Source organism: Nomascus leucogenys, chromosome 13 (genome assembly GCF_006542625.1).
Source record: "Nomascus leucogenys isolate Asia chromosome 13, Asia_NLE_v1, whole genome shotgun sequence".
Taxonomy (NCBI): Eukaryota; Metazoa; Chordata; class Mammalia; order Primates; family Hylobatidae; genus Nomascus; species Nomascus leucogenys.
The window spans coordinates 80,312,355-80,334,425 of record NC_044393.1 but is presented as its reverse complement, the minus strand read 5'-3'; the positions used below and the strand labels follow the sequence as shown (position 1 = coordinate 80,334,425).

Sequence of the window (22,071 nt, the reverse complement as noted above, 5' to 3'; positions counted from 1 at the left end):
TGATGTGCAGAGGGTTAAAGATTTCAGAAGAAGAAATTAACTGCAGATGTGGTAGAAATAGCAAGAGAACTAGAAGTAGAGCCTGAAGATGTGACTGAACTGCTACAGTCTCATGATAAAACTTGAATGGATGAGAAATTGCTTCTTATGAATGAGCAAATAAAGTGGTTTCTCGAGATGGAAACTACTCCTGATGAAGATGCTGTGAACACTGTTGAAATGACAACAAAGGATTTAGAATAGTACATAAACTTAGCTGATAAAGCAGCAGCAGGGTTGGAGAGGATTGACTCCAGTTTTGAAAGAAGTTCTATTGTGGGTCAAATGCAATCAGACAACATTGCACGCCACAGATAAATCTTTTGTGAAAGGAAGAACTCATTGATGCAGCAAACTTCATTTTTGTCTTATTTTAAGAAACTGCCACAGCCACCCCAACTTTTAGTAATCACCATCCTTATCAGCCAGCAGCCATCAATACTGAGGCAAGACCCTTCACTAGCAAAAAGATTATAACTCACTGAAGGCTCAGATGATCATTAGCATTTTTTAAGCAATAAACCATTTTTCAAGTTAAGGTATGTGCATTCTTTTTTAAATAAATAATGCCACTGTACCTTAATAGGCGAAAGTAAAGTGGAAACATAACTTTTATATGCACGGGGAAAGGAAATAAAATTTGCGTACTTGCTTTATTGTGTCATTCACTTCACTGCAGTGGTCTGTAACCAAACCTGCAATATCTCCAAGATATGCCTATAATTAACAACTACTGCACAATCCGAAAGACGAGAGTGGAGAGATTTTTTTTTTAAAGCAGGGTAACAGAAAAAAGAAAGAAGCAGGGAAAGACAAAGGGAGAAAGGTAGAGATTTCAGGTTGAAACTTTATGACTACCTTATTAAACTTTATCCTTCCTTTATCTCACAAAAGAAAATTTTTCTTTCTATAGCAAATAAGATAAGCTCAGCAAAGGGAGGTTTTCAGTACAATCTCCACATGTTTGAGTAAAACATTCCTGTCCCTAGGTGATTACTTTTGCCTGTCATCACTGGATCCTGCATTGGCAAAGAGGTAGTAGCAATTATTGGTTCCGAAATCACCTCTAATAAAATGAAATGTAAATACAGTGATGTTTCTAGACACACAAAAAGCCTATTAGAGAAATAAATAGAGCCTTACACTTTCTTAAAATACAGAAAATACTTAAAGATCATACTAAGTAATATACTAAAAATACTAAAAGTAGCTTTTGTATCCTCCATTACAAGAAGCTTGACAGAGACTCTTTTGATTCCCTAGATCTTCCTATTTAGCAGGCAGGAACTTCTTGTCCTTCTCTGCTATGTTTTTAATAGAGCAGAAGCCAAAAAACTCTGCACTGTTTACTTCCTTATTTGTCCAACAAATCATCATCAACGAGGTCAGAAGCAAACTGAACAACCCTGAAAGGAATGTTTATTAACTAACAGTGTTCCAGGCCGGTTTAGAGAGCCCATAGTATTCATAGTACAAAAACTATGATGTAGCTGTAAGTTTCAAGAATTGAGCAACTACTAATTTCTCTAAACTTGGTTCCTTTCTAGAGCCAAAGGATAAGTTAAGTCTGTAGATATCAAAACTGCACAAGATTTTTATCAGCTAATCTTAACCAACTGAGTACGTCACTAAAGACAGCTTTAAAATATAACTGTTTTTAGCTTATTAATTGTATAGAGTTGCCTGTGGCTGTTGTTTTGCTTTCCCTTCACAAAATGATATCAAACGCCTTACTGATAAATATCTGAAACAAAAAAGCCCTAAAGTTACCTATGCCTCCCTCATCTTATGAGGTTAAAAAAAAAATACAGAATTCACTCCTAGAAATGGCATATATATATATATATATATATATATATATTTTTTTATTGGTAGCATTTTAAAGTCTGTTAAGAGATTAGTTATGTGTTTGTTTATACTCCAAAATATACTGAATTTCAAACATACCAATCATTTATTTGCAAGTATCATCATCAATCAAGTAAGCAATAACAATGTACAAGGCTTAGAAGCAGATTTGTCATATTTTAAAAAGTGGAGTTCAAAGCAATTCATTTTAAGTTAACTTTAAATTTATAAACTCGAAGAAGGCAGTACAGGTCTGGTTTTTTTTTAGCTACCCAATATCTGATAAATATGAATACCTAATAATAGATGATAATAACAGTGATAAAATGAAAATGAGAGCAAACCACTGAAAAATCTATTATTTCTTATTTCTTCCTATAAAGGATGCACCAAATTCAATTCCACAAGTTTTATATTGTGCAACTATTCTGTTCTTTGTCACTATGAAAGTTACTGAGGAAGATTTAAAAAAAAAAGTCATACTATAAGCAACAATAGAGTCCCTTTTTAGTTTAAATAACAAAACATGTCAGACCTTAAATATCCAAATGAGTGTTACCCTCCAAAGCCAGTGCCCTGGGAGATAATATAGATGTTCAGCTATTCACATTTCTTTCAAAGCCCGACTACAGGTCACACAAGAAAATCGGCAATTATATAGCATTCACACCACAAGGAAGTTGTTTTCAATATAAATCTCCTTGTTCCTTATATAACTGTTTATTAACATTTTTTATTATCTAGTCCCCCTTCTCCTCAAAACTACACTGTTAATGAATATTGGCTGTCAATATCAAAATATTATTTCTGATACAGTTTATTGCTAGTTAATGTTATCACTTGTAAGTGCATGGTCTCCCAAGATGACAACTTAAATTTATATGTGAGTTCAAGTACATTTCATTTTTTTAAGTCTCATTACATCATGGATCTATTTTACATGAAAGAAGTCCCTAATCTAAAGAGCTAACAATTTTTAACCGAGTGAAAAACCAAGAAAAAAAATTAGAGTAATAACTGGCATAAACCTATATTCTTTTTGAGAAAAAGTTTCCCGTATGTACTTGAATTTACCCTAATAACCAATCTCAGTTTCATACCATTTACAGCCTTTTCAATCAACTCTTCGCAAGCATCAAAATCACCCTTCAACACCAGCTTGTCATGAATATCTGTTAACATGGGATGTTCCAGTGCAATCTTGGTTTTCTTTTGCAGTGACTCAAAAGCTTCTGTATAGTTGTGTTGTCTGAAGTGTTTTAGGCAAAGGCGAATAGCTTCCTGTTCACGGTACTACTAGAACACAGAGTAAGTATGGAAAGAAGAGATTTGGTTAGATGATACCGTAGGAAACAATAACAACAGTAAAAATAACTAATCTACGCTGAGCATTTATTAACACTATGTGCCAAGCAGTGTACTAACCTGATTCATTAGGTATCATTATTTGGCTCTTTTAACTAGCAAAACTAAAGCTTGGCCTGTTCCAATAACTTGTCCAAGGTCACAAAGTATGTAGCCAAAAGTTATTAAACCAAACCTAATTCCAGAGCCTCAACTTTGAAGAAAGGGAGAACATCTATTTCTTAAACTCCACTTAATATTGTAACAATTATAACTCCATAGCATCTATTAATCCCATTACAATGCAGGTACTGAGAGCCCCCCAAAAAATTAAATAATCCACATAAATTATATTATGCTATTTTTGGTTTTTAAAAATAAACTATTACTTGAATGACAAGTATCAAGTATACAGATATTTCAAATTTACAAACACTTTTTTTTTTTGAGATGGAGTCTCACTCTGTCGCCCAGGCTGGAGCGCAGTGGCGCAATCTTGGCTCACTGTAAGCTCCGCCTCCCGGGTTCACGCCATTCTCCTGCCTCAGCCTCCTGAGTAGCTGGGACTACAGGAGCCCGACACGGCGCCCGGCTAATTTTTTTTTGTATTTTTAGTAGAGACGGGGTTTCACCGTGGTCTCGATCTCCTGACCTCGTGATCCGCCTGCCTCGGCCTCCCAAAGTGCTGGGATTACATTACAGGCTTGAGCCACCGCGACCGACCTTACAAACATATTTTATGACTCAAAAATCATCAGAAAGAGACTACATTTAATTTTTTTTTTTTCTTTTTTTTTTTTTGAGACAGGGTCTTGCTCTGTCTCCCAGGCTGGACTGTAGTGGCATAATCTCAGCTCACTGCAACCTCCGCCTCCTGGGTTCAAGCAATTCTGCCTCAGCCTCCTAAGTAGCTGAGCTTACAGGCACGTGCCACCATGACCAGCTAATTTTTGTATTTTTAGTAGAGTTGGGGTTTCACCATGTTGCTCAGGATGGCCTTGAACTCCTGACCTCAGGCAATCCGCCCACCTTGGTCTCCCAAAGTGCTGGGATTACAGGTGTGAGCCACTGCGCCCGGCCCAATTTAATTGTTTTCTAAGCCTGAACTACCTCATCTATTAGGCAGCTATAAAGTAGACATCTCAATTAAGTGGAATCCAAAAAGCAGGCACTTAATTTATTAAAATTTTCCCCTAATAGGATAGATGCCAAAAATACAATCTTATAAAAAGGATTTTTTTTAAAAAATCTCAACTTCAGGAATATGTTCTGGGACTACCTCAAACTTCCTAAGTATACCACTATTCAAACAAACAGATGACATGGAAGCCTGCATGATAATCAAACAACAATGATTTACTTATAGGCATTACCCTTTAATAAGGCAAGAAAACAAAACAATGTGTTTAGGAAGATGTATAAGATTTGAAACACAAATCAGTTGACAGCTGACTTCTTAACTAATAAAAGGTCATTAAACACCTAATCCTTAACACGTTATAACTATAACTAATTACCAACTTAATTATAATTACTATAATTAACTTACTCTTGGCCTCTAAAAAAGATTTATCATAACTACCATGTAACAATATATATTACAGTTATATTAAACAGCAATATTTTTTAACCCTGTTGACTACTTTAGGAGTCTAAATCACATCCACATCTTAAATTTTCCATTAGGCTGCAAAACTATCCCCCTAAAAATTGTTTTAAGTATTTATATGAATACAAGTAAAAAAACAAAATTCAGAGTCAAATGGGTATAATAACATAAAAGCAGACTGTGGAGCCAAACTGTCTGGGTTCATATACTGGCTCAAACACTTTATAATTGTGTGATCCTAGGCAAACTATTTAATCTCTCTGTGCTTCATTTCTTCATCTATAAACTAATGGGGATAATAAGTGCACCTGTCTCATAGAGTGATAATGACTAAGTGAGTTATCAGGATTCCTTAAAAGCTGGCAGACTGGAAGTGCTTAATAAAATGTTAGCTAACTGTTGTTATTATTATTTTGAATATTTTAAATTATTCTCAATGAAGATAAGAGATTGACATATTTCTCCTTTTATAGGCATTAAAGTCGGGATTTAAAACACAGTCCTACCTTGCTGTACCAGTTGAGACAAGGTTGTACTATGTCAGGATCATCAATGCCACTAAGTTCAACATACCAGATGCTAAAGTTAAAGCTGGGTCCCCAGGACAAGAGTGGAACTTTAAGGAGAAAAAACAAAAAGAAGAAGAAAAATATTGACACAGTTCAAATAAAACTTTAGCAAAGTAAAAGCACTATTCAACCTTATAAGGATTCATTCAACAAATTTTCTGGGCATCTTTTATATGACTAGCATGGTGCTAAGGCTACAACAGTAAAACAAAACAGATGACCCATGCCAACGTAGGATTTCCTTAGTTAATAAAAACACTGTAAGATAAATTAAAAATGTTCATATGTCTACCCCCAAATAAATGCCACCAGAATTAGATGATTTAACAGGTAAATTTTATCAAATGTACAAGCAGCAAAAAATTACTTTAGAATTTAGCCTACATCAGAACACTGAAAGAGACTGAAATTATCAGTGGCATAACCCTGAAATCCAAATCAGAAGAAAAAAGTCTTAAGGCCAATCGCAACTATGAATACATATTTAAATACAAATTAAAAGGAGAAAAGTTGCAAAAAAATTCAATCAGATTTTCATTGTAACCAAAAAGATCTCATTCCAGGAATGGAAAGATGATGGTTCAATAAATAATAGGAGCTATATTAATATAATTTACCACCTTAACAAAATAAAAGAAAAAACACATTTGATGACTTTAATACATTATTATTTTTAAACCCTCAATATATAAGCAATATAAGGCAATAAAAAATTTCCTTAGATTTTTTTAAAAGCATCAAAAACCTTAAAAATTAAACCTAATGGGAAAATACTAAGTATTCCCACTCAAGTCAGAACAAGACAAAGATGTCCAATATCTCTACTATTTGACACTAATCAGAGGTCTCAGCCAGTGCAATAAGGAAACAAACAAACAAATTAAGAAAAACGAATTGTCATTTAAAGATGACCTGTCCACCTAAAAAAATTCAAGAGAGCCAGGAGCAGTAGCTCAAGCCTGTAATCCCAGCACTTTGGGAGGCCAAGGCAAGAGGATTACTTGAAGCCAGGAATTCAAAATCAGCCTGGCGAACACAGTGAAACTCCGTCTCTACTAAAAATAGAAAAAATAGCCAGGCATGGTGGCATGCGCCTATAATCCCAGCTACTTGGGAGGCTGTGGCAAGAGAATCACTTGAACCCAGGAGGCAGAGGTTGCAGTGAGCTGCCATCACACCACTGCACTCCAGCCTGGGCGACAGAATAAGACTCTGTCTCAATGGAAAAAAAAATATATATATATATATTCAATTGAAAAACTTTTCTTTTTATTTGTAAACAAGGTAAACACACAAAAATCAACTTTTCCTACACCTACAATAACCAATTAGAAAATATACCTCAAAAAAGTCCTATTTATAATGGCAAAAAGCTGAAAATACTTCAGAATAAACAAAATACGCAATATTTATAAGAAAATATAAAATTTTAGTGAATAATTGAATAAATGAAAGAACATACTATGTTCCTATATAGGAAAACTCAATATTGTAAATGTGTAGTTCTCTCCAATTAATTATAAATTTAACATCATGTCACTCAAAATCCCAATGGTCTTTCCGGAGGTCCCATGTAGTCCAAACTATTTTTTTTTTTAATAACAACACTAGCTATTTTTCAAAATAACTATTTTTCAAAATAACGTAATAAACACTTTTCTAGCCTTTTAATAATAGCAACATTGCACTAATGGTACAAAAGCAATGGTGTGTAAAACTGCTAGCACCTTGGTACCAAACTAATGGCACCAAAAAGTACTAGTAGTGCTCAGTAAGTGCAAAGTGCACTGTAGGCCTCACCACCATACACTGGAAGTAAAAAAAAAATAAAATAAAAAATAAATAATCTTTACCAATGGCACAGAAAAATTAATTTTATTGAACTCCTATCATTAAGTACACATCTGTCTAGTATCCTGTGTGACAAAATGAGATTTGCATAATAAAGCATTTTTGTTGTGTACCAAAGCACAATGGTTATCTCAAGGAAAGGACCTGTACAATTATTCAAGTTTTGAGTTTAAAAACCAATTTATTTTTCATGGAATGACATTTTATTCTTGAAAGAAAAACAGACAACCTATGAGTTATTTAGATTTGGGTATTTGCCAAACATTTACATGTCATTTCAAGGAAAATACTTAATGATATTTGCTGTCAAGGACAAAAACCAAGCTTTCAAGAGAAAAATTAGAATTTTGGAAGGTAAGTACCCACCACTGTGAGCTTAGCTGATTCCCAACACTTAGATTTTTTTAAATGAGATTGGATGTGATATTAATAAATGTGATTTTAAAAATATTATATAATGAAGTATTTCAACATTTGGGAGATCTGTATAATTCAGTGAACCATATTTTCTAAATAACCAATGAATGTTACAAAATCACACCTGGGTAAAAAGTCAAAGACAGACCACTGGGTAAAAAGTCCAAGATAGACCAGTGAATTTTAATGTATCAATAGATTCACTGGTGCAGTTTCAGAATCAATAATGCAACTATCTTTAAGAAACTAACACTTGTAGAGTTTTGATGAAGCATCAAAATAGAATATCCAGAATAGCTGATACCAGGCGTAATGATTTCCAATATCTGACTGAATAAGGAAGATGTATGGGGTATGATACTTTTATATATTTTTGTCATCTAAAACAGGGGTCCCAAACCCCCAGGCCCAAACTTGTACAGGTCCATGGCCTGTTAGGAACGCAGACGCACTGCAGGAGATGAGCAGCGTGGTAAGGGAGCATTACTGCCTGGGCTCTGCCTCCTGTCAGATCAGCGTTGGCATTAGATTCTCAAAGGACTGCAAACTCTATCGTGAACTGCACATACGAGGGATCTAAGTTGTGCACTCCTTATGAGAATCTAACGCTTGATGATCTGAGATGGAAAAGTTTCATCCCCAAACCATCTCTCCACCACACTCTGCCCCAACTTCTGGGTCCACAGAAAAATTGTCTTCCACAGAACTGGTCGCTGGTGTCAAAAAGGTTGGGGACCACTAATATAAAGGAAGCTGTGTGAATAAAAACACAGGCAGTAGCAACCAGCCATGAGGATGTATGAAGGACTCCTGGGATATTTAATATGCCTTTCTGTTTATGTATGTAAACAACACACATTTCAAAAAGCTTTTTTAACAACAAACATTAAATTATCTTTATTGTTTTAGTGTTTATTTCCTTATGTAGCAGTGTCATTTAAAAGTTTATCTACTAAATCACATAGCAATAACCATCTAGTAGTATAAGAGTCAGAATAAAATAATGATTCTAAACTCAAAAAGCACCAAGAATATAGTCCATATATGTCACCAGACGTAAAATATTAGAGATTTCCAGGTCCAAATCTCATTAAGAATTCATTTATTGGTCCTGGTGCAGTGGTTCACGTCTGTAATCCCAACACTTTGGGAGGCAGAAGCAAGAGGATCATTTGAGCCTAGGAGTTCAAGACCACCCTGGAAACATAGTGAGACCCTATCTCTACCAAAAAAATTAAAAATCAGCTGGGCATGATAGTATGTGCCTGTAGTCCTGGCTACCTGGGAGGCCAGATGGAAGGATCACTTGAGCCCAGGAGTTCAGTGTTACAGTGAGCTATGACCACACTACTAAATTCTAGCCTAGGTAACAGAGAAAGACCCTGTCTCTTAAAAAACAAAACAAAAACCTTTTAAAACACTTGCAGTGAAATTTAATCTGTTACCCAATGGTCCAACAGAAATATTTCTAGAATAAAATTAGTTATAATTTTTAATACCTTTAAAGAATACCTTTAGAGGAAGGAGGTAAATCATGAAGTTATCTTGCCAAAGGGCATATATATTACAGACGAATAAACAATATAATTAATTTTCAACAGACTAAAAGGGTACGTAAAAAATGAGCAGAATGATGTCCACTCACTTCAAATGCCAGTGATTTTTGGCAGCATTAACAATACTAATAATGCATATTAGAATACTATAAGAAATCTAAAAGTGAATTAAAGCTCCAGGCACGTGTTCTTTGTTCCCTGATAAAAGATGCCTCCCTCATCAAATAAAAGAATTAGAAACTCCTAATATATATACCAAGGCTAGCAGTTTGTATTCTAGGATTCAGCCATCAGTTTTCCCCATAGGACAATCAGACATGAATATAATCAACATCCCTGTGTCACCTTTTTTCATAAAATGGCCAGCCTGGGCAAGACAGCAAGACTCAGTTTCTACAAAAAGATTGTTTTTAAAATTAGCCAGGTGTGGTGGTGTGCCACTAGGGAGGCTGAGGCGGGAACATGGCTGGAGCCCAGGAACTGGAAGTTGCACTGAGCTCTAATTGTGCCACCTGGGCAACAGAGCAAGCCCCTGCCTCTTAAAAAAAAAAAACACGAGGGCCGGGCGCAGTGGCTCACGCCTGTAATCCCAACACTTTGGGAGGCCAAAGCAGGCAGATCACCTCAGGTTGGGAGTTCAAGACCAGTCTGACCAACATGGAGAAACCCCGTCTCTACTAAAAATACAAAATTAACCGGGAATGGTGGTGCATGCCTGTAATCCCGGCTACTCAGGAGGCTGAGGCAGGAGAATCGCTTGAACCCAGGAGGCAGGAAGTTGTGGTGAGCCAAGATCGTGCCATTGCACTCCAGCCTAGGCAACAAGAGTGAAACCCCATCTCCAAAAAAAAAAAGAGGTTCTGAGAGATCCTAAAAATTCAAGATTAACTATTCTGAAAGAGCACATCTACTATTCTACTACAGATTTAATGACATAAGTATACTTAGCACAGTAACTGGCACATACTAAGTGTTCAATAAATATTAGCTGTTATTATCTATTATTATTATATTAATTTTCCTCTTAATAGTATACTTCTAAAATGTCACTTTTCCACATGCTCTCCTAAAGGGCTTCCTGGACCTAATACCCAGGCTTCATGCTCAGATTTCACGCTGCATCCAGCCAAAGCTAAAGCCGCTCTCTGAAGTCTCCACAACCATCCAGGCTGCAGGTGACTCCTTTACAAAAATCCACATCTCTCCATTTACCAAAAACCAAGACTCCCCCTGAATCCTTCCAAGACTCTGTACCTCTTTTTGCCCTCGCCTACCCCTGATTTCCTCATACAGCTGTTATTGTGGCTATAAATCAGGATGTAAACCCTTCGAGCCATCTGTAACCAATACCCTCATCCCATTTTACTTTGTGTTTACTTTCCTCTGATCTAATCTCCTGCTGAGGTTTCCCTTCCTAAACTTTAACTTGCCCTCTGGAATCCAGTCTCCCAATTAATAACTCACCTCTGTTACTAAATTTTCCTTTCACCTCTAGGTCTTATCTAAAACCAAGCTTCTTTCTAAGGCCAACTGTCCTTCTACACTAAGTCCCATCAAAGTCCCTAAAATGCTACATGTAAGAAGGCATGTAAACACAAGCTTTAAAAATATAAGTATAAAAATGTGCAAAAGAGATATCCAAAATGAAATCATTTCTTCCATAAATGTACTCTTAAATTAAAACCACAGATCCACAAACTGGAACAGCATTCAAGAAAATATCCAATATAGCTACCTATCCTACCATTAGACAGAAAAAGCATTAACATCCTCATTTTATACAAAAGGTAACTTAAGAAAGGAAAGTAAAACTTTCCTGAAGGAAGGCAGTCCAATGATATCAGTTCAGCTTTGCTGGTACGCTGAATTATCCACAACAGATCTTAAAACTTAACCCCTGTCACACAGTAGAAATGTGGGCTATTTTCCTTGTTAACAATTTATGACCAAACTTACTTCAATTTGCTTAATAAGCTATATTCATTATAAATGAAAATTATTATAGTTACATGTCAATAAACAATTTGGAGATTATCTGCCATTGTGTTAGCCTTGCTTCTGTTCCCCTCCATTACTGTGAAAAATTGAAGGCTGTCTAAATTGAGAAATTGCGCTGTTTAAGCATTAACTTGTTTTTTAAATAAAGCAAGATCTTTCAAACATGTCACTATAGAACATAGATGTAAAATACTCAAAGGCTTTTTTTAAGTCAAATTCTAATGATTTACCCAAATGAAATAAATGTTTGTGCTAAATTAACACCAAAAGAGAGCTATACATCATTCAAGTCCTTTACTGGAATAACTTTTGAAGAAAATATGACAAACTAAAAATACTGACCTAACATATGGCCTTTTAGTTCCATATTTTCCTTATATTACTTTAAAAAAAAAGTTCTTAAGAGAATGCTGGGAAAAGGTTGGGAAGCAAATATACTGCTGACCGGTATTAACATCTTTTAAGAGAAAAGACATACTAAGTTATCTATATATTAATATCCTAAATAGAAAATGGGCTAATAAATGTCTATTATTTGGAAAGCTCCAATTAACATTTTGCCTAAATACCATAAAACTAACCCTAGATCAAGTAAAATACATCATTATGCCCTATAATTAAAAAGGTGATGGGAGAAATGGGTGGCTGTTGGTGAAAGGGTAAAAAGTTTCAGTCAAACAGGAAGAATAAGTTCTGGAGATCTGCTGTACAGCATGGTGACTATAGTAATAACAACTGAAAATTGCTAAGAGAGTAGATCTTAAATGTTCTCACCACAAAAAAAGGTTAAGTATGTGAGGTGAGGGATATGTTAATTAGCTTGATTTAATAATTTCACAATGTATTCATACGTCAAAACATCACATTGTAAACCATAAATATATATAATTATTATTTGTCAATTATACCTTAGTAAAGCTGGGGGGAAATTTTTTAAGTGCACATATTCAAATACTCAGCAAAAAAGAAAAGAAAGGGGAAAAAAGGCTGACAGGGCTGGAAAAGGTTCCAATTTCCACTGCTTGTATACTTGCAACATAAAATCATAAAATTGTTAAAGCTATGCAAAGGTCTTTAGGAACTGGTAACTCTAAATACTGATGAAAACATTACTCAGTGCAAAAGAAGTAAATAACTGAAAGTTAAATTTATTTTTAAAATTTGCTTGCTCATAAATTCTTATAAGAAAACAGAATATAGGTTTTAATTTCTAAGTATTTATTATAACAACAGAAATTATAATTACTACAAAGTGACATACTGGAATCCAATTGTTCCAAAAACAGTTTCTGTATATAAGCAGTTTTTCTTAAGACCTCAAATATTCTTTTGCCCAACAGAACTGTTTGAGTCACAAAACAAAATGGCAGCAACTCTTGATAGATTGGCAAACAATGACCATGTTTGTTCCGAAAGAATAATTATTCTCCCAAATCAAAATGTGGACTCTGGCTTTTATTATTATTCTTCAAAGTATCTAATTCACTTTAATCCCCATATTAATATTTTCAAAAGTATGTAACACGGTCATAAATTAGAAGTTTTTTTTTTTTTTTTAGATGGAGTCTAGCTCTGTCTCCCAGGCTGGAGTGCAGTGGCATGATCTCGGCTCACTGCAAACTCTGACTCCTGGGTTCATGCCTTTCTCCCGCCTCAGCTTCCCGAGTAGCTGGGACTGTATACAGGCGCCTACCACCACTCCCGGCTAATTTTTTTTTTTTTTGTATTTTTAGTAGAGACGAGGTTTCACCATGTTAGCCAGGATTTAATTCCTCAATTTCCCTACCTTCTAAATAATAAATCCTAAAGGAAACAAAATCACCTGAAAAATACTAATTTTGAGGATGCATTATAAATACTTTCTTAAGCTAAAATACTTGCTAAATAAATACATGCCTTAAGGTAATATTTTTCAAACAGTGATTTGCAACCTATCAATGAGTCATTAAATCAATTTAATGGGTTTGACCAGCATTTAACTAAAAAATAAATAAATAAAACAAAAGAACGTAACAGATAATAACCATAATATACTGCCTTAAGGATTTCATCAGTATTTCATTTTAGAATATTATTGTTTTAGTATAAGTGATAAACCTTCCATAAAATTAAAGCAATCAAATCACTAGATCCCATAAAATCTAAGAAAACTTTCAAATGAGAAAACATTTGGAAAAGATTCCATTTGAAATAACTGCCACTTAGTAATGAATTTATATAAAGCAGAAGTCAGCAAACTTCTCCTGTAAAGGGCCAAAGACTAAATTTAAGGGGCTCTGTGGTCTCTTGCAACTACTCAAGTCTACTTTTGTAGCACAAAAGCAGACACAGACAATATGTAAACAAACCAGTGCAGCACTGTTCCCATAAAATTGTATTTAAAAAAAACAAGAGGCCTGCAGGATTTGGTCTATGGGCTATAGTTTGCTGACTGATGATATCAAGAATTTGTTTCTATTTCAGAATGCTAAAATCTTACCTATTTTAATGAATCGACAAGGGAACATCTGTTCATCAATTTTATGCTTCAAGGTGAATGTTTCCTTGTTATAATCATTCTTTAAGCCACTGTGGGAAAAACATAAGGCTATTAAATCTGACTTCATAATTTAGTAAATGCACTAGAACACGAATTAATGCACAATCAGGTTTTAAGTTTAAACTCATGCTCAAAACATTATGACCAAGACAATATAAACAAGTAGTTGAACATGGGCATACAGGTCAAAACCAGTACATTCAAATCAACAGCATTATAACTGGATTCTCTTCATTATATGAGGATTAATGAAAAATGTTCGGTATTATAAAGAATGTAGCCACGGTGTTTAACAATGTGTGACAGGGCCTAGTGTCCTGAATGGATAACTGAATATAACATAAAATTTTCAAACGGTAAGAATGAAATTCAAAAACAATTCACAGTCAAATCTGACAACTTAAACAAAACCACGTATTAGAATTCACCAAAGAATTTAGTTATTTAATTCTGACTGAGATGCCAATGTTTCTTTTATAGTTCAACAAATTTTCAAAGCCAACCTTAATCTGTTGGTTTAATAGCATCTGCTTTATCCTAAATAAAAATAAATGGATATCACCTCTCTACTTAAACAACTAGGGCTGACACAAGGATTTATGGGACAGTCACTCACCCTCAGGTTGCTTTATATTTCCTGAAATACTTTCATGACTTAAATACAGCACAGAGTATTTGCTTATATAAAATATTATGTTAATGGGCCATACCATGTCACAAATACATTCTTTTTCTTTTTTGAGACAGAGTCTCACTGTGTCACCCCAGCTGGAGTGCAGTGGTGTGATCTTGGCTCACTGCAACCTCTGACTCCTGGGTTCAAGTGATTCTCCTGCCTCAGCCTCCCAAGTAGATGGGACTACAGTCACCCGCTACCATGCCCAGCTAATTTTTGCATTTTTATTAGAGACGGGGTTTCACTATGCTGGCCAGGCTGATCTTGAACTCCTGACCTCGTGATCCACCTGCCTCAGCCTCCCAAAGTTCTAGGATTACAGGCATGAGCCACTGCACCCAGCCATCACAAATACATTCTAAATCTCCATGGTTTCATTTCTCCATTCCATTAGCTATCTGATTTTTCATTTGCTGGGTGGCAAATTAATACGTTCATTCCCGGTGGTCTAATATTATTAAAACTCAAATTTACTGAGCTCCTTCCAAGTGACAGGCACTGTGCTTGGTGTAGTCATGCATCTTTCAATTTATAAAACATTCCTCTTTTTAGTCTCCAACTTACAGTAAACCACTAGAATACTGCTTCTGGATTAGGGCAATTAATCTTAGTGTTTTGGATAGAGCCTGTATTTTTTTTATAGCAAAGATTATAGAAAAAATTTTATTAAAGCTGACAATATTTCTGAAGTCATCAACAGATCAAAAATACAATTAAAAAAGGACAAAACAAAAAGTTTGATTCTTCTTTGGTAAAAATATTAACTAGGGTCTGTTGGTTAAAAAAAAAAAAAAAAAAAGAAAGCTAACTCAAGCCACAATATTAAACTAAGACATTAGGAATAGAATAGAAGGAATACTCTTTTCTCCTTTTAAAGAAAAATCAAACCATGCAGATTAGCTACAAAAAGACTAAGACTACGTTTTGTTTATAAGACAGCTCTCTTCCGCATAACCATAACTCACCTGGACAACAGCTCTGTCATATTTTCTTCATTCATTCCACCAAAGACTTTAAATTTCTTCAAATTGCAAACATGAGTTTTCTCATATTTTCCAAATGTGATATTCTGAACTATAGCAGGCCTTTCGAGCTTTAGAATCAAGTACTAAAAAAAGAAAAAACCAAATTATATCCTCTTCTGTTTAAAACAAATGTTAGACAACTTTAAAACTATTGCCAGTTAACAGAAGAATGTATAAGGTCCATCCTTGTCCATCCTGTACTAGCAGATTTTTTTAAAGCTATAGAATAGTACATAACAGCCTTATAAAGGTTATCCCACCAGAACCACTTTTCACGCCAGTAGATCACAAAAACTACATTATCCCCAACACTGTAGGTGAAGGGAGGAAAAAAAGAACTAGTGAGATAACTTCTAATCAAAGAACAGTATCCAATAAAAGATATAACCAGACTATGCAAAACCAAATAAAACAAGATTAGAATACAAAAATAACAATTACATATTCCTATGGACTCTACTTCAATAACTAAATCAATGTTTGAAAGTGGCACTAAAATTTTTAGATGTAGAAGCAAAGATTTACAAATCAACCCTGCCAAGTTTACGAATTTGAAACCCAAATCTACTATAGTTACGTCTAATGTAGCTCGTTTTCCTACTACACGTTGGTGAAAATGGGATCAATTAAATAGAGAACAATTTACATCATGCAGACTGTTCTCTATTATAAAAATTAAGAAGAAAATTACCACTGCTTGAACACATGTTGGAAAAGCTATTCAGAAAAACAATTCAGATGTTTCGATGGAGAGACGTCATGCTTCACGATATTGGATAATATAGGTGATAAAGGTGGCTAAGAATAAACTTGCTGGTCCTGCCTCTTATCACACACAAAAATTAACTCAAAATGGATAAAAACTGATCCAACATCAATCCTTTAGGTCTGAAGACCTGGCCGGGTGCGGTGGCTCAAACCTGTAATCCCAGCACTTTGGGAGGCCGAGGTGGGTGGATCACAAGGTCAGGGGTTCGAGACCAGCCTGGCCAACATGGTGAAACCCCGTCTTTACTAAAAATACAAAAATTAGCCAGGCATGGTGGCGGTCGCCTGTAATCCTAGCTACTCAGGAGGCTGAGGCAGGAGAATTGCTTGAACCCTAGAGGCGGAAGTTGCAGTAAGCCAAGATCACACCATTGCACTCTAGCTTGGGTAACAGAGCAAGACTCCAGCTCAAAAAAAAAAAAAAAAAAAAAGACTGAAGACCTAAATGTAAGAGCTAAAACTTTAAACATCTTAGACAAAAACTACGGGCAAATCCTCATGACTTCGGATTTGGCAACAGATTCTTAGATATGACAGCAAAAGTACAAACAAAATAAAATAAATTGGATTTCATCAAAACGAAAACTTTAGTATCAAAGGATACTATCAAGAAAGTGAAAAGACACCCTATAGAATGGGAGAAAATATTTGCAAATCATATATCTGATAAAAGTCTGGTATCTGGAATATATTAAAAATGCCCTTACAATTTAACAACAAAAAGACAAACAACCCAATTTAAAAATAGATAAAGGACCTGAATAGCCCTTTCTCCAAAGAAAGTAAACAAATGGCCAACAGGCACATGAAAAGATGCTTAACATCATTAGTCACCAGGAAAATGTAAATCCAAACCACAAAATACCATTTCACATCCACTAGGATGGCAATAATAATAATAATTTAAAAATGCAAAACCGTTAAGTGTTGACAAAGATGTAAAGAAACTGGAACTCTCACACATTGCTGGCAGGAACGTAAAACGGTACACATACTGTGGAAAATCATTTGGCAGTGCCTCAAAAAGTTAAACAGAATTACTACATGACCAAGAATACTACATGACCAAGAATGTCCACTCCTAGGTATAAACCCAAATGAAGTGAGAAAAAAAAAAGGTATACACACAAACAGTTGTACATGAATGTTCACAGGGGTACTGTTCACAATAGCCAAAAGGTGGAAACAACTCAAATGTCCGTCAACTGATGAATGGCCAAACTACAGTATTTCCGTGCAATGTAGTTTTCCGCCATAAGAAGGAATGCACACTGACACAAACTACAATCTGGATTAACTTCAAAAACATACTAAGTGAAAAAAGTCAGATACAAAAGGTATCTGACTTACCCAGAACAAGTAAATGCATAGAGGCATAAAGCAGATGAGTGGTTGTCAAAAACTGGGCTGAGATCAAAAAGGAGATACTCCTTACTGGGTATATGAAGTTTCTTTGTGGACAATGAAAATATTTTGGAACTAGATGGAGGTGATAGTTGTTCAATTCTGTAAATGTGCTAAATGTCACTGAATTATACACTTTAAAATGGCTAACTTTATATTATGTGTGAATTTTACCTCAATAAAAAAAGAATTAAGCTGTTGGTGATAAGAATGGCAATGAAAATAACGCTAATATTTTGTGAGCACTAAACTTCTTATTTGGCACATTGCTGAGACTTTTACATGCATTAGCTCATTCATAGTAGTAGTAGTAGTAGTGGGAGGAATATACAAACACAGGTTACTCTCTTCATCCACATTTTACAGATGAAGACATATAGTTACACAGCTAATAAATGACAGAGTTGAGATCAAAACTCAGTCATCTGCCTCTGGCTTACACTGCTGGCTGGCTGACCCAGCTTCCATTCCCAGCCTAGTTCTTCCTAGCTACTCTCCAGGCAAGGGTAGACATTTGACAAAGGTCAATGAGATGCAAGGAGCAGTTTGTAATGGGTTAAGTTTTGCTTTCTGAAACAAATGCTGCTACTTTTTCTGCCGCTTTGCTATATGAACAGTTACAACTGCAACAATCACTGTGCAACCATGAAGAGAAATGGCCAAGAGAATCTCAAAGATAACAACCATTGGTAAGCCACTCAAATCTCATCAGCAGCCACCTACCTCCAGTTTTATTTTTTCATTCACAGCCACTTTAATCTGTATAAATTCCAGTCATATTAACTGTACATATTTTAGTATATTTCTCCACAAGATACAGACTTAAAAAAATTCATGATACTGTCATATACCAGAAAAAAGTAACAGCAGCTCCTTAATATAATGGCATCAAAAAATCCTGTCAGTGTTCACAAATCCACAATTGTCTAATTAAAAAAATGGTTTTTCTAGTTTGAAGTCCAAATAAGGCTCATGAATTATGATTGGTTAATATATCTCTTAAGTAACTTTTAATACATTGGTGTCTTTCAATTGCATTTTTCCCCCTTTAAATTTTTTGCTGAAGAAACTGGGTTGTTTGTCCTTAAGACTTTCCCACAGTCTGGATTTTGCTGACTATACCCCCCACCCCAATGTTTATTTTCTGTAAATTAGTACTAGTTTTCTTATGTAGGGAACAACAACCAGAAAACCTATTTGTTTAATCCACTGTAACAGAACCTTCTGTTAGTTGAAGCTAAAAGCATTTCTACTGATTCACTGACCCCAGCAGACCAAAGCTTTAACCACTACTTTATAAAGACTGTTTACATTTACATACCATTTACACTCTAAGTAGCTATTAAAACTTCTTTATTACATCGCCATAGGAAAATTGAAATTGATATTCTCTGGTCATTAACCTTTTTTCATCCCTATCAAATTAATAAGTGTAGTAATGTGCCTTTTGGTAATTCAAGGTTTCTTTAAGAATACAACTGCATACTGAACAGCTGATATAGGTAGATATTCATACCCTTTATCTTTGCACATTGAACAGATAATATAGGTTGATATTCACATCTATCTTTTTTATTAACTCCACCCCCATATCCCCCTTCCTCTCACTCTTCAGTCATCCTTTTAAGTCTTAGACATCACCTTTCCCTGACAATTCATTTAGCTAGGGATAGCACTGTAACTATAATAGTAAAAATGGGCCTTTATACAGATCGTTGTACACTATCCATTATCCCATATACTCAACCCCTAAAACCAATGGAAAGCATCTGTTTGTACATATACAGTAGTATTAATAACCAAATATCAACATAATTTTTGTTATTAAAAATAAAAATCTAGAATAATCTAAAGCAAAACATAATGGTCTGACTGAAGAACACTGTAGGTAATTTTTTTTTTTTTTTTTTGAGACGGAGTCTCGCTCTGTCACCCAGGCTGGAGTGCAGTGGTGCCATCTCGGCTAACTGCAAGCTCTGCCTCCCGGGTTCACGTCATTCTCCTGCCTTAGCCTCCTGAGTAGCTGGGACTACAGGCACCCTCCACCATGCCTGGCTAATTTTTTGTATTTTTGGTTGAGACGCGGTTTCACTGTGTTAGCCAGGATGGTCTCGATCTCCTGACCTTGTGAACCTCCGGCCTTGGCTTCCCAAAGTGCTGGGATTACAGGCGTGAGCCACCGTGCCTGGCCCATTGTAGGTAAATTTTTAAATGTTTGAATCACATTTTAACTTTATTGATAAGTTTTTCAACTTCCATTTTTTCCAACTCTTCCTTTTCTCTTTTTTTTTTTTTTTTTTTTTTTAAGACAGTGTCTCACTCTTGTTGCCAAGGCTGGAGTGCAGTGGTGAGATAGGGTGTATTAGTTTCCTTGGGTTTCCATAACAAATTATAACAAATCGATGGCTTTAAAACAACAGAAATTTATTTTCTCATAGATCTGAAGGCCTGAAGTCTTAAATTACAGTGTCAGCAGTACCATGCTCCCTTCAAAGGATCTCAGAAAGGATCCTTGTTTGCCTCTTCCAGTATCTGGTGGCTCTTGATTTTTTTCTGGCTTGTGACAGCGTAACTCCTATCTCTGCCACCCATCTTCACATGGCTTTCTTCCCTGTATCTGTGTCTTTTCTGTGTCTAGTAAGGACATTGTCACTGGATTTATAGGCCACCCTAATCAAAGATGCTCTCACCTCGAGATCCCTACCTTAATTACATTTACTAACACTTTATTCCAAATAAGATCACATTCTGAGATATCACATATCTTGGTAGGGGTGGGGGTGGGGGGAGAGACCATTCAATCTACTACACAGAGCCAGCCAGGCAAAAAAAAAAAAAAAAAGGTAGTGAATGCTTACGAAAATTAGTTCTAGGTACTGCTGTTAAAATGCCAGTGTGGTCGCAGCCTAGTAGGCAGGGCAGAAAATGGTATGTGTTGAAAATGAAGAGGAGGCAGTCACCAGATCATGCAGTTTGTGCAATTACATGAAGTCTGAATTATAAATGCAATGGGATCTATTAAGCACAACAAAAAGCTATGATGTGATTAACATTACACACACATATGCACACAATGTGCATTACAGAGAGCGGATTAAAAGAACTGGCACGCCAGTTAGGATGCTGTCACAATAAACTCAGGAAAGAGGTGAGATGAAAGAGACTTGGACTAAAATAGTGTGGAGATGGACAACAGTAGACAGTTTTGACACACATTTTGGAGAAACAATTGATGGGATTTGGTGACAGATTGGATGCAGGGGAAAAAGAGGGAGGCATTAAGGATGATGACATAGTTTCTGACTTGAATAACAGGGTAAGTGGTGATATCATTTACTGTGATGGAAAGAACTGGCAAAGAAACAGGAAGTACAAAAATGAGACTAGAAAAGTCCAGATTTTATATGTACGTATATCTGAGGTTATGTAATAAATCACTCCAGTGTCTTAAAACAACAGTGGTTCATGATTTCTCATGATTCTGTGGGTTTGCTAGACAGCTTTTCCATTGGTAGCTCCTGGATTCATTCATGTAGTTGTATTAAGCTGATGGATTGGCTAGGGGACTGGGCTTAATTGGAGTGGGGAATGGGAAGGCTGGGGTTAACTGGGATTGGGCTTTCAACCTCAAAGAAGCTAGACAGGCTTTCCTCAAGCACATTTATCTCTAAGTTTCTATAGGCCTTGCTTAGAAGTTGCAATATCACTTCCTTAGACTTTTCTGTTGGTCAAAGAAAATCAATAGACCAACCAAGACTCATGAGGTAGAAGAGACTGCACCTTCTGCTGGAAGGAGCTGTAATTTGTGACCATATTAAGAAATTTCGACTCTGTTCTAGGACAAGTAGAGAAACATAAAAAGGTTTTAAGGTGTGGAACAATAGCAACAAAATTCAATATCCATTCAGGATTAGAAATTCTCAGAAAACTTCAAACAGGAGGAAATTTTCTCAAACGAACACAGGACATATATAAAATATCCATAGCTGGCCAGGTGTGGTTGCTCATGCCTGTAATCCCAGCACTTTGGGAGGCCAAGGCGGGTGGATCACGAGGTCAGGAGATCGAGACCATCCTGGCTAACACGGTGAAACCTCATCTCTACTAAAAATACAAAAAATTAGCCAGGCGTGGTGATGGGCGCCTGTAGTCCCAGCTACTCAGGAGGCTGAGACAGGAGAATGGCATGAGCCTATGGGACGGAGCTTTCAGTGAGCCAAGATCGCACCACTGCACTCCAGCCTGGGAGACAGAGTAAGACTCCGTCTCTAAAATAAAATAAAATAAAAATAACATAAAATATCCATAGCTAAGCATCATGCTTAATGATGATTCCCTCTAATATTGGAACAGAAGGAAGGCTGGGGCAGTGAGTGGGGAGAACAGGAAGGGGAAACCACAGATGCAGAGAAAATATTTGCAAATCAT

At 35.8% G+C, this 22,071-nt stretch overlaps 1 protein-coding gene across 9 annotated transcripts in view; it reads right to left on the bottom strand.

Moving 5' to 3' along the window:
• MKLN1 (muskelin 1) overlaps nucleotides 1-22,071 on the bottom strand; it is a 398,537-nt gene that overhangs the window by 100,424 nt on the left and 276,042 nt on the right. For 8 of the 9 annotated variants that reach the window (XM_012512222.2, XM_030825627.1, XM_030825626.1 and 5 more), the window contains 4 exons: nucleotides 15,412-15,554; nucleotides 13,711-13,799; nucleotides 5,347-5,456; nucleotides 2,988-3,180 (listed from right to left, as the gene is read on the bottom strand). In XM_012512222.2, the coding sequence (XP_012367676.1) occupies nucleotides 2,988-3,180; nucleotides 5,347-5,456; nucleotides 13,711-13,799; nucleotides 15,412-15,554 (535 nt within the window). Of the gene's footprint in view, nucleotides 1-2,987; nucleotides 3,184-5,346; nucleotides 5,457-13,710; nucleotides 13,800-15,411; nucleotides 15,555-22,071 lie in introns of all 9 variants that reach the window. The other variant, XM_030825628.1, reaches the window with a different exon arrangement.